The sequence below is a fragment of the Papilio xuthus genome, unplaced genomic scaffold (assembly GCF_000836235.2).
Source record: "Papilio xuthus unplaced genomic scaffold, Pxut_1.1 DF826776.1, whole genome shotgun sequence".
Taxonomy (NCBI): Eukaryota; Metazoa; Arthropoda; class Insecta; order Lepidoptera; family Papilionidae; genus Papilio; species Papilio xuthus.
In genome coordinates, this window is record NW_013531873.1 from 489,713 (window position 1) to 502,805 (window position 13,093).

General features: G+C 34.7%; 2 protein-coding genes across 4 annotated transcripts in view; both read left to right on the forward strand.

Annotated features, from left to right (window-relative positions):
* Window positions 1-8,845, forward strand: part of GCS1 (mannosyl-oligosaccharide glucosidase) — a 28,768-nt gene extending 19,923 nt beyond the window's left edge. Inside the window, exons 1-17 of one of the 3 annotated variants that reach the window (XM_013318929.1) lie at window positions 307-648; window positions 1,309-1,457; window positions 2,250-2,427; window positions 3,402-3,555; window positions 4,061-4,215; window positions 4,778-4,956; window positions 5,493-5,648; window positions 5,890-6,038; window positions 6,117-6,289; window positions 6,486-6,616; window positions 6,735-6,845; window positions 6,996-7,084; window positions 7,232-7,351; window positions 7,476-7,593; window positions 7,763-7,950; window positions 8,183-8,346; window positions 8,504-8,845. In XM_013318929.1, coding sequence (XP_013174383.1) covers window positions 436-648; window positions 1,309-1,457; window positions 2,250-2,427; window positions 3,402-3,555; window positions 4,061-4,215; window positions 4,778-4,956; window positions 5,493-5,648; window positions 5,890-6,038; window positions 6,117-6,289; window positions 6,486-6,616; window positions 6,735-6,845; window positions 6,996-7,084; window positions 7,232-7,351; window positions 7,476-7,593; window positions 7,763-7,950; window positions 8,183-8,319 — 2,400 coding nt within the window. In that variant the 5' untranslated portion in view covers window positions 307-435 and the 3' untranslated portion in view covers window positions 8,320-8,346; window positions 8,504-8,845. Of the gene's footprint in view, window positions 1-306; window positions 649-1,308; window positions 1,458-2,249; window positions 2,428-3,401; window positions 3,556-4,060; window positions 4,216-4,777; window positions 4,957-5,492; window positions 5,649-5,889; window positions 6,039-6,116; window positions 6,290-6,485; window positions 6,617-6,734; window positions 6,846-6,995; window positions 7,085-7,231; window positions 7,352-7,475; window positions 7,594-7,762; window positions 7,951-8,182; window positions 8,382-8,503 lie in introns of those variants that run through there. The other 2 variants (XM_013318928.1, XM_013318930.1) reach the window with 2 other exon arrangements.
* A 2,056-nt stretch (window positions 8,846-10,901) lies between these two features.
* LOC106122800 (uncharacterized) overlaps window positions 10,902-13,093 on the forward strand; it is a 4,193-nt gene continuing 2,001 nt past the window's right edge. Inside the window, exons 1-4 of the mRNA XM_013318894.1 lie at window positions 10,902-11,018; window positions 11,989-12,179; window positions 12,353-12,492; window positions 12,810-12,955. Coding sequence (XP_013174348.1) covers window positions 10,952-11,018; window positions 11,989-12,179; window positions 12,353-12,492; window positions 12,810-12,955 — 544 coding nt within the window. The 5' untranslated portion in view covers window positions 10,902-10,951. The remainder of the gene's footprint in view (window positions 11,019-11,988; window positions 12,180-12,352; window positions 12,493-12,809; window positions 12,956-13,093) is intronic.

Here is a 13,093-nt window from a genome sequence, read left to right on the forward strand (position 1 = left end):
TTTTAAATGATAAAGGCGCTTAAATATTTTAAACAGTAATAAAATTCTATCTAGTTAATACTTAATCCTTATACCTTTCAAAGCTCTCTTGCATCATAGTTATTTTCAATTTAGCTAGGAAGTTTTTTTTGTTGTTTTGTAATCGAGTCTTAATTATGAGTTATTTTTAATAGTTGTATTGTTAATTTTAAAATAAAAAATGTAATTGTAACGGAATAAATGCGTAAAAAGTGTTGACACTTTCATGAAAAGCCACGCAAAATTATCAAAATGTTTATTTCATGGCAACATTCCTATTTATTGACGTTTACAAATTGCATTTTTTTGCCAAATTGCAAAGTGTAAATGCCGCTTCCCATTTTATAGATATTAGTTATCAATTAAATGTAAAATAATTAAGATTTAAGTTACAATACAGTTTTATATCTCTATAAGATGGTAAGACATAGAAAAATAGTCAGTTCGCAACATAAACATGGGAATAATAACACTGGTAGCAATTCGGGAAGTGGTAGAAACTCAAATTTATTTCGTTTCTCATCTATTTGGAAGACTGTTGTCGGATTCTGTTGCCTAGCATTCGCGATTTATGTTAGTGTTTTAGGTTATCTAGAAACCCGCGTAAACACGCCTCTTGATGAGGAAAAGGTAAGCTAACGAAGTGAAGTTAGTTAAGATTATTTATTTGGTTTTTATTTATTTATATTAAATTATCAATAGTATATAATTGTAATTCCACTATTACTGTCAGTCGCTAAGGCTTGTCAATTTTTTGTTATTGTAATCTGATTTAATATAACAAAATCTTTGTTTAATCTCATTAAAATTCTTTTATTCATGAGTTTTTAATAAAAAGTTAATAAATGTGGATGGCTATAGAGGTAGATTACGACCAATGATATAAGTATGGATTGTGTAAACATAAAAATGCAAAAGAATGGGGTGAATATGACGGCTGATAGAGATGTATGGAACAATTTATATTATGCCAACAATATATAGGAAAAATGGCAAAAAGATGTATGTGTAGATGCCATCCATACATAAGTTGCATTTTCTTGTTTTTTTCTGAGCAAGTTTTCTTTCAATTTTTTCCTTATAAGAAAAAGGGTGGAAAGGGAAAGGGGACTAAATTAGGCCTCCAGGATGCACACTCATGAGATGAAACGCGGAATTGCGTCCACTTGACGTCTGTCTCCTGTGTGGTATTTCACCAGGCGAGCAGGAACAATTCATGCAAAGATGTTAAAGCGGGCTCTACCACTGTTACATTTAGGTTTTAGTTAATTCAGTTATTGTATTTTTCAGGCAGTTTTAGAGACTGGTATATTTGTACCAGAACGCTACTGGGGTTCATATAGACCAGGAGTATATTTTGGTATTAAAAGCAGAGACCCACGTTCCCCTGTTTTTGGTTTTATGTGGTATGAAATTGGTGATACACATAAAGGGATCAGGTAATTTTTATTTGAATACCTAGCTGTTTTATAACTTAGTAAGTAGCCTATGTGTTCTTCCAGACTATGTTCTACATCTATGCTAAATTCCTATGAGATCTGTTGAGCCATTCCCGAGATACCTTCAAACATCCATCCATCTAAACATTCTCATTTATAATATTAGTTAGATGTTGTCATTATCAGCCTGTATCAGATTTAACTAATTTTTAGTTACTTCTTTGGAACATTACTTCCAAAGTGGGCTGTGTGGTCCTTCTAGGGTCCATAGAATGCTTATTAAAGTGCTTAATGGGGGAAAATAAAAGCTATGGGTTCACAAGTTAAATAAGAAATGTAGGGTTTCAACTAAGCAAGTAAATTATTTAAAAAGATGTTTAGAAAGTTTAACACTCACATATATATTAGTTTACTAGCTATCGCCCGCGACTCTGTCCGCGCATAATTAAAAAAAACTTAATGTCTGTGTTCTTCCGGCCTATGTTCTATATGTCAAATTTTATCAAGTTACTATTTTACTAAACATCTATCTGTATATACAAAAATCAATTGCTGTTCGTTAGTCTCGCTAAAACTCGAGAACGGCTGTACGGATTTATCTTATCTTGGTATTGAAATGTTCGTGGAGATCTAGAGAATGTTTGAAAAGTGAGAAAAATACGAATAAAATCGGGAATGAATTACGTTTTTTCTCATTCCACACGGACGGAGTCACAGGCGACAGCTTGTTGGTAATAATATTAGTATGATTATGACTTCCGATGTTTAACCGATTTTTAATATTTTTTACAGACATTGGTGTGATCAGAATGATAATTTAATGTCCTACGGTTGGTTAAGACATGATGGATTTTTGTTTGGAGAGCAATTGATATTGGATATGCCACTTAATATAGTGACATCATTTATAAAGACCCCAGGTGTGGTGAACGGAGGACATTGGACTGCAAGAATTAATGTTACTTCAAAGGTAAGGATAAATTAAAACAAAAAGATTATACTATGACCGCTGACTTATAAATAGACTGGCTATAAGATGTAGAATTTTGTGCTTTTTTGATTTGATTTCCGCCATTTTGGCGCTGATGGTAACGGTTTGTAGCGGTAGTGAGGATCGGAACTAATAATATAGATAGAATTAATTGTCAAGTAACATCAACAGGCGCGTTTATATTGGAGCTGTCATTTTCAAGCAATCTCCTATCCATTTATAGAAATTACACTCGGGGAAAAAATATGAACGTACCGCACGGATTAAACGGATTTGCTTTATCTTGATGCGATCCGGATGTCACTGATGGAGGCAGATCTATGTAGAATCATACAAAGCACTTGTCAAAATTAGTTATTTTTTTTTTATATCATAAGGTGGCAAACGAGCGAGCGGCCACATGAAATCGCTGAAATAGCGAAGTGACCGTTGCCCATAGACATACGCAATTGCATATGCGTTGCCTACCTTTAATCGACGGAGGAGAGGATGCACAGAAAGAAAATATTTTCCCTTTCCATGCATCCTCTCATCCGGAAAGTCCACTACCACTTCCCATCCTTCCCTTATAAGAAAAGGGTGGGAAGGGAAAGAGGACTAAATTAGGCCTCCGGGACGCACACTCATCAGACGAAACGCGGAATTGCTGCCATTTATGGTACATATTTTGTACCTAAATCCAAATGCAGATATCCTTCGTTTTAAGTCATGGGTGACCTGCAGCTCACGTCTCACATGTATAAAGTAGTCTAGTGAAGTGACTCACAGCTCATCAGTTTGGTCTTGCTTAGAGTTTTTTGCGTTTTGAGTTACGAGTCACCATTTAGCTTGCGTTTGGACTCGCATAGTTTGTTGAGCTATAGCTCTATGGTTCAAGTTTTTGTGAACTTTGGAATTAGTTCAGATTTATATGTTTAGTGATTTGTTGAAATTTTATTAGTTAATTTTTTCAGCATAATAAGAAGACAGTAGGTTTGATATGGTACGGAGCCTTAGATGAGTCAATGGGTCCAGCAGCACCACATTCCCGTCTATGGATGGAGAATGGAGTTATGAAGGGACATACTCCCCAGTTAGATAATTTTAGAATTAATTTTATACATGAAGGTAAAGTTATTTTAAATCTTTGGTTAGTTTTTAAAGCATCGGTGGCTTAGGTGTCAAGCACTTGACTTGCAATCTGCAGGTCCTGGGTTCGAATCCCGCCATGTACCAATGTGTTTTTCCATTTCCTATTTACATATGTACATTTATCCGATGTTATGATGAAGGAAAATGGTGATGCACATATTTGAGAAGTTCAAAGATATGTGTGAAGTCAACCCGCACTTGGTCAGCGTGGTTGACTATGGCCTAATCACCCTTAACTTAGGGTTGGCTCCGAGCCCCTCAGTGGGGATGTATAGTGAGCTGATGATGATGAATGGTTAGTTTTAAAATTAGTTGCATATTTAGTTGGTTGTAATTAAAAAAAAAAAACGATGTCATTCCGGGAATAAATGAGGTCATAGAGGAGGATGCCATCACCAAGAAATTTACATACAAATTCTCATACAACCTCATCTACCCTGAGGTTTGCTTCATACATACAACATACAAACATTTTTTCCAGGTAAACTCCACCATACGTCATATTCAGAGGCAGTAGCACCAGGGCTACATCTCTTAAAGGAGAAGTTTTATTCTTTATTAAAGCCCAGTAAAGAAAGATATGGACCAATTGGACAACTGCCAATATTGCAACCGGACCCAAAACTAAATGAACAGGTTTGTTACTTTATGTCATAGTAATAAGGTCTATAATACAATAGCAGGTATTTGATAATTTAATAGTGAGAGAAAGAGATAATCATATATCTTTCACTGGTGCTTTCACTGCCAAAACACACATACATATACTTATCTCTCTCTTTTCAAGGAGAAAAAGAGAGATGACTATACATTTCTCTTTTTGTATGAGTGTTTTGCCAGATATGTCTAGCCAATTTGTGCAAAACCTTCTGCGGTTATGAACTCCTAGTCCAAAAATATAAAGCTACTGGATTTTTGATACTGATGAAATGTCTTATTTTGGTAGTTTGGTAAATTACAGTAGGTTTTTTGAATTACTTGAAAACAATTTTAAACCATAGGTTTCTTTGACGCAATGTGAAAATATGTGTTGTCCCTCTCATTCTACGTCAAAATATTGAGATAGCAAGATATTTCGTTTGTTCAATTGAAATTCATGAGTATTTTTACCTATTTCTTTTCCTATATTATGCTATCTCATGTCTTAGCTCTTTACGTTTCTAATCTCCTGGTACTTTAGTAAAATTTATTCCTACAGAACGCGAATTTTGTTCCTGTTCAAATGATAGTTGAGACACCATTTTATTTGGATGTAGTGTACACAACAGAAGATCTGCCTACCCCACCATTGAAGGGGATTGAATATACAAATGAAATGGAAATGCATAGGATGAAATTCGACTTAGAATTTGAAAGAAAATTCAATCTGGATGATAAGTATGCAGTAAAACTATATTTAAATCAAACACATAAAAAACAACGCTCATCATGACGGCCATTTTTATACTTAACTAGCTGTCGCCCGCGACTCCGTCCGCGCGAAATTAAAAACAAACTTAAAAAGTCTATGTGTCCTTCCAGACTATGTTCTATATCTATGACAAATTTAATCGAGATCCGTTATTAATAAGATTTGTAGAAATTACATTATTCAGCCATAAAATGCTAAACTAAAAAACTACAAATTTAAAAAAAAGTCAATTAATCACTTTTATATTTTATATCCAAGTTATATAAAAATTTTAATTTTGAATGTTTTTAAAAATAATATACCGTGGGTTTCTGATACCAAAAACGTTTAAAACATATTCTTACTTTTTTGTCAAAGATGAAAGACAGAAATGTGTGTTTTATACAGAGTTTTTGGTCTCAGAAACCCGCAATTAGTCAAATAGAGGTATAATAAATATTTTGTTATCCTCTGTCTACCATATTACAGTTAAGTCGTGAGTAAACAATATGATAACTACCAGGTATGCAGAACTCGACGTGATTATAGCTAGAGCGGCGTTGTCCAACATGATTGGTGGAATCGGATATTTCTATGGGGCGGGCAGAGTCAAGTCCCAGCATACCAGTGAGCCAGTGCCTTACTGGAGAGCGCCGTTGTATACCGCGGTACCAAGCAGGTACGATATACAACTATCGTCCATAGAATAAGTTCAATAGAGCTTAGGTTCCATAAAAGATTGCCTAAATTCATATGCTTTAATAAGAAATGTGGATTTTTAATTGCAAAGTCAATCTAAAATCAACCTTATGTCTATTAGTTAAAGTTCAATGTAAAATAGTTGTCTTAAATCTTTTTTCTGTTTTAAATTCAATCTTATAAGTATGGGGATAAGGTTCAATTTCAAATACTTTGTTTAGGTCGTTCTTCCCACGCGGTTTCCTATGGGACGAGGGCTTTCATGGTCTCCTGATAGGTCACTGGTCTCCTCAGATACAGATGGACATCGCGGCGCATTGGCTGGACCTGATTAATGTTGAAGGATGGATACCACGCGAACAGATACTGGGTAAGTTAAACCCTATTTCCACTAATTAAAAAATAAATAAAAAATGTTCCTCATTGTATTTCTGCTTTCCTGGTACAGGTGTGGAAGCGGTCGCTCGTGTGCCTAAAGAGTTTATAGTACAAAGTAACGCGGCGGCCAATCCGCCAATGCTGTTGGTACAGTTGGCGCATTTGGTGCGCAACAACCCGCAGCTATTCGGACCAGGACAGACGCTGCGCGGAACTCTCGATCGAATGTTCCCTAGATTGCAGGTGTGGCTCTTTAAGTTTTATGATGTCCTGCTACTTTGATATTTTCAATTTTATTGTAGTTTTCGCAAAAAAACAATGTCTTGACCAAACAAACATACAAACCACACTATTTGGGAAAAATATTACCCTTCTGTCAGTCAGGGTAATGACAGAATTAATAATTTTTTGTATGAAAATTATCAACGTTTCTTTCCAGGCATGGTACCAATGGTTCCAAAGCACACAGAAAGGAGACGAGCCCACCGCGTACAGGTGGCGAGGCAGAGAAGATGACGGTCTCCAACTCAATCCTAAAACTTTGACATCCGGTCTGGATGATTATCCTAGGTAAGTTGTTCTCTAACTCTATAAATCGATTGTGGATAGAAAGGGATGGCAATATTTATTATAAGTGTCAGCATTGGAATTGTACTGTAATTAATTGACAGAATATTTTTTGTACCAGGGCATCACACCCATCAGATATTGAACGGCATGTTGACCTTCGTTGTTGGATGTACGCTGCCGCAGATGCTATGGCGACCATCGCTTTTCACCTGTTTATTGAAACGACTAAGTATGTATTCATTTCTTATACGTATGCGAAAGAGACAGCGAGAAAATATCTATGTGCGAGAAAGGAATGGAGTAATCCAATTATCAATTACCTTGTTTACTTAACTTCTTTATCCTATGAAGTCCTAGTACTTGACTGCGAATCTTTCAGATACGAAGCAACGAGAGATCAGCTGGGCGATGAGGAACTTCTGAATGAACTTCACTGGTCGCCGGAAACTCAGACATACGCTGACTATGGTGAGTTATGAACTCCTAGTACAAAATCAGATGGAAACATTTATTTACATAAATAATATATTGTCATCCCTTTTTTTCTCTTTGAACAGACAAAGAAAATTGCAGCGCCCTATCCTTGCTATATAAATTTATACTTTTAACATCCAGGTCTCCACTCGGATGGCGTGAAGTTGGTCAGGCAACCAGCTAAAGCTCCCAATGAGCTATCAAGAGTGGTTCGAAGCGTATTAGTGCCACCAAAGCCTACACTGGTCACTTCGGCTTTTGGTAATATAGCCTATCTTACTCACACTGCATAGTTTACTTACGTATGAGAGAGACATCATACTCTTTCGCTCACCCTGTTGTTTCATGCTATTTTTGAAAATTTTGTTGTGTTTATGTTCTCCAGGTTATGTATCTCTTTTCCCAATGTTGCTGATGGTGTTAAAACCTGAGAGTCCCAAGTTGGGGAAGATCCTGGAAGACTTGGACAAGCCTGAACTACTTTGGTCTCCATATGGACTTAGGTAAAACTACTACGATCATAATATGATGTCCTGGTACTTATTTGTCTCTAGTGACGTAAACCTGTCGTTAAGCCGTGGGTTTCCACTGTCGAAACATTTTTAAACACTATGTTTCTATACAGGTGTGTTTTGTCAATGGAAACTCGCAATTATAAAATCTTTTGACTAGATCGCTGTCAAAATCATCGCCATACTATATGAAGAGGAATACAGAACACGACCCACCGTACTGGCGAGGTCAAGTTTGGCTCAATATCAATTATTTAGCTCTACGCGCGCTGAAGCACTACTCCCGAGCAGGAACTTACGCCAAGCGCGCAGCAGATCTGTACGAACGCCTTAGAGACAATATCGTCCGTGAGTATCTCAATGCTGTTATGTTATCCTGGTACTTATAGCGTCTTGTTCAAGAAATGGCATCCAAATTCTACGGCTCAAAAACATTAGGCGTAAATAAATATCATTGTTTATTTATGCTATCCTGGTACTTTGTTTTAATCAGCTGACACTGCGGTACTCTAAGCGCAAAGTGAACTATTGTTTCTATCTCCCTCTAACTTGGTAAAATAACTATTTTAATTCTCTACAGGAAATGTGTTAGCAGAATACAAACGCAATGGCTATCTATGGGAGCAGTACTCCGGAGAAGACGGCAAAGGTTCAGGATGTAAGCCGTTCACTGGATGGACTGCGCTTGTTGTGCTTATCATGGCTGACGAATATTAACACACACTGCCTTGTTATGATATCCTGGTACTTCAGTTGACAATATCGAAACTGTTTTATGAGATATGTTTTTAATTTATATGACCACTGAAATATGAGTATCGATCGTTAGTTTATAATCTAACTAGACATATTATGAAATAGGCTGGTTTTAAAATTATCAAATTAGGATTATTGAAAACAGGTATCATGGATAGTATACAGCTGTGACGTCACTGTACTACGCGTCTACGTGGTAAGAAGCAATTATTTAAGGCTGTGCAATATTATCACATTTCTGTTTTCCTAGTAGATTAGTTACTTAAACTAGAAAATAATTCATATCTTATCAGGAGTAGAATTAGAAAATTCAATTAAAAAAAGACAAATTCAGCTCAAAAAAAATAAAAAAATAAACATACTATACCTTGCCTTGAATCGACGGAAGAGGAGACGCAGAAAAGAAGACATTTTCCCCTTCCTATGCGTTCCTCCTCTAACCGTCGGTTTCTGACACCAAAATCTCTGTATGAAAAATATCGTCATCCCTGTCTTTCATGTTCCACACAATAGAGATAACAATATGTTTTAAACAGGGATTACGGACTTTGAAAACCACGGTAAATCCACTTCCTTACCATAGTTTCCTTAAAAAGGTGGAAAGGGGAAAGCGAACTCTAAAATAAGTTCTGCGGCACATGCAATCATCAGACGAAACGCGGAATTATTTCCACTTCACGCCTGTCATCTGTGTATCTGCAATACATTTATTGTTTGTTATCTTTGTCATTCTCTTTGATAAAAGTGAGACAACTATGTTTCAATGTTACCGTAAATTCGATTCCATACTAAAACTTTCCGCTATAGCTATTTTACATAATTGTTCAGAAGTAGACTGATTCTTTGTTTAGAATAAGATTTTAAAATAATAAAAATAGAGTGAGACATTTTGAAATAAATAATAAATACTAGAATAATAGGTTTTTTTGTTAAAAACCACGTAACACAAATGTCTGGAGCTTTATAGCTCCATAAATAAACTGCCCTAAGTAGGATTTTTTTTAATTAACGCTAGAAAAAATTCGCCTCGTCATAGCTATGATGTTTGTGTGACGTGATCTTAGTAGGGGAGGTGAAGCGGGGATTTTTGGATTTACACAAGCATGGCAGTTACACTAGGTGGGGAGGTACCTTATACTTATTCAAGTTTTTTTTTATATTTTGATCGGCTATATTAAAAGCGCGACTTTTTACGGAACATTTAATTTATGGTAGGGTAGGGTATTGGGTACAAGGTTCCCCCCTTAATTTAATTGCAAATCTCGAGTAAATCCAAAAATCCCCCCTTCGAATCCCGCTATAAGCATATTTGAACCAGTAAAGATTTTTCCTTTTATTTTTTGATTTCTTCTTTATATTTTTAAATTTTATGTTTAAATATTATTTTTTATTTCATGTAAATTGTTTAAAAAAGTTGTTAATAAATCATACGAATATTAAAATTTGTTTTAATTTCATAAGGATATTTACTTGTTTCAAGTACTAGGACTTCATAGGATATAGAAGTTAAGAAGGTTATTAGATAAGTCTATTCCTTTCTCGCACATAGATCTTTTCTCCCTGTCTCTTTCCCACCTGAATATGAAATGAATATGACGGAATTATAACTAGGACTTGATAAAAATACTAATTAGTGCTATGTGCTCGAAAGATAAGCTACAATTTTAAATTTAGCCGGATTATAAACCTTTGTAAAGCAAATAATTTTTTCATTCGTCTTATTCTACTATGATTTTTTTATATGAAAGAACAACAGACGAGTGACGTTTGTCTTCATGTCACGTTAATAAAGTAGATTTTGTTTGTTTAGAATTAATTATGTAATAATTTCTATATTTATCGTTTTCGTATTTATCCACGTGTTTTATGACGTATACAAGGAGTCTGATCGGAACAAAAACTCGCGTGCGCCACGCGATGTCTGAATAGGGATGTAACTTAATTATTAATATTTTCCATAAAATATTTTAGAAACATCTTGCTAATATTATATATAAAATTCTCGTGTCACAATTTTCGTTCCCATACTTCTCCGAAACGGCTTGACCGATTCTCATGTAATTTTGTGAGCATATTGAGTAGGTCTGACAATCGGTCAACATCTATTTTTATTCCCACACAGACGGAGTCGCGGGCAACAGCTAGTATACAATAAAAAATAACTACTTGAATATTTTTTTATAGGATTTAAAAATCCTACCATGCTACCAAATGTTACTAAACTGATGAAAATTATCTTGAATGTACCAGGACAACATAAACTGAAGGAAGTCGATTCTATGTTCTCAATACATTAACCTACTAACGGTAGTGATTCACTTTCGCGTAAGCGTAATAAAAAAGAATTGTGAAATGTTATTTGATACTTGTAATCATAACACAAATAGTAATTAAATTTAGATTACGATGATACTGATATCTTTGTTTTTTACATATAGAATGAAAGAGACAACACGCGTACAAGCTTAGTCAAATGACATCGCAATAAAAATCGATAAATTATTGTGCAAGTTTCGATATACAACACTAATTGTACAGTTTGATTCATTTTGTACCGTTACAAAGCGGTCTACTTGAGACCATTGAGGTAATTATGAAGACGGCGCGTTGTGTTTACGTGTTTTTTATAATTTTAAAATCGGTCAATGAAATTGTTGGAGGTAAGAAATATTTATAATTTTAATAAAATAGAATTTTTAGCTATTTAATATAAATATATTCGATAAAAATATATTACTAGATTATTGGGTAACGTCAAAATATGGGTCGTAGTTTTAAGGCCTGAGTTTTTTTTATATCATAAGGTGTCAAACGAGCAGTCACCTGAAATCGCTGAAATAGCGAAGTGACAGTTGCCCATAGACATACGCAATTGTAGATGCGTTGTCTACCTTTAATCGACGGAGGAGATGCACAGAAAAAAAATATTTTCTCTTTACATGCATCGTCTCATCCTGAAATTCATCATATTGACATTTATTTAAAAAAGTTAAATTGTCTATGCTTCTTTCGTTAACTTTTTTTTTAAATTACAATGGTTTTCCTTATACGGCAAACCGATTGGTTATAACACGTATCGAGTTCAAAAGACGTTCATTGTTCTTGAGATGTTTTGTTCTGAACCGAAACAAAGGAAAACTGTAAACCTTCCAAAGAAGTATGGGATTACGTATTTAACGTAAATATTTAATTCATTGATTTATATTTCAACTAAATCATACAATGTTATATTAAAATCTATGTAAATAAAAGAAAGTGGTGTTAGTTACACTATTTATAACTCAAGAACGACTTTACCGATATGCCTGAAAATTGGTGAGGAGGTAGCTTAGAGCCAGGAGACGGACATAGGATACTATTTATTCATTTTTTTCGAATTTATGCCTTGAAGAGCTGCTTTTTATTTAACTTACTAATATAAATGCGAATGTTTTGATGGACGTGATGTGGATGGATGTATGTGTGTTTGAAGATATCTCTAGAACGGCTGAACGGATATCGATTAAATTTGGCATACGTAAAGAACATAGTCTGAAAGAACACATAGGCTACACTAATTAAGTTTTTTTTATATATCCACGTGGATGGAGTCACGGGCGACAGCTAGTATTAATTAAATTAAAATTTTAGATTGCAATTTATCATTAAAAAATGATCTCGGACATCCGTCACCAGTTTACATCAAGAGCGGGAAATTTTTGGTGCCAAACGCAACGACGGGTGACATATTGGTGCGTCGTTCGGAAATTCTACTCGTAGGGTGTCCGGGGAAAAATAAATTTGTTGTTTTATCTAACCATACCACGGATTTAGACGTTGTTGTAAGTTGAATACAATTTTAGTTTAAAAATCTATAAAAAAAAAGGAAAGGATAAATTAAACAAATATTTTTTGAAATCGATTTAAAAAAATCGATTAATACTTGCGATTTTTGATTGTGTAACTAAATTATTGCTGCATTTAGCTTATAATACTAGGAGTGTATTATTTCCAGGAGGTTCAATGTATATCAGGCACAACATTCCACGCTGGGAGATGGGTGGGTGACTTCAAACAGATAAGATGTAACGCACCACCTTGGTTCACGGTGGAAGCTACGAATATTTCGTGTCACGATGACCATAGAATTTACAGGTTAAGTTTTTAAAACAACTACTAAATAGAACATACTCTACTTATAAAACGCTAATTGCCTTATAGTTAAAGCTACGGACATCTAATAACGTAGTTTTGGGTTCGATTCTCTAAATTCGCCAATATTTTGGTGAACTAGTATCGCTTATTCATTTTTATTAATGAAAATAGAAATCGCAAGAATTGTGCACCATATTCATATTATTATATAAGTTATTTTAGAGTTTTAGGAATGATTTTTATTCTAAATAATTATTAAGTAAAGAAATGGAAAGTTCAACGAAGATTTTTTTATTAAACCTCTTTTTATATCATAGGGTTGGTTATAGCTTGGCGGATAATTTCTATACTCTCTACGAGGCCTGTTTTGACGAGGGGTTGTTGATAACACTCTACGTACGTCATGAACTGACACCAGAGGCCAAGTACCATCAGTTAGGTGGCAATCGCCCATCATTTATTGGTAATATCAAAGTTTACTTAAAAATAAACTTATAAACATGTAGTATAGAAAAAACAAGACCATATTGTGATCGTATTTATCCAATAGTTAAGTATTTTACAAAAGGAAGTTGAAAAACAAACTCTTTTGCCAATTAAT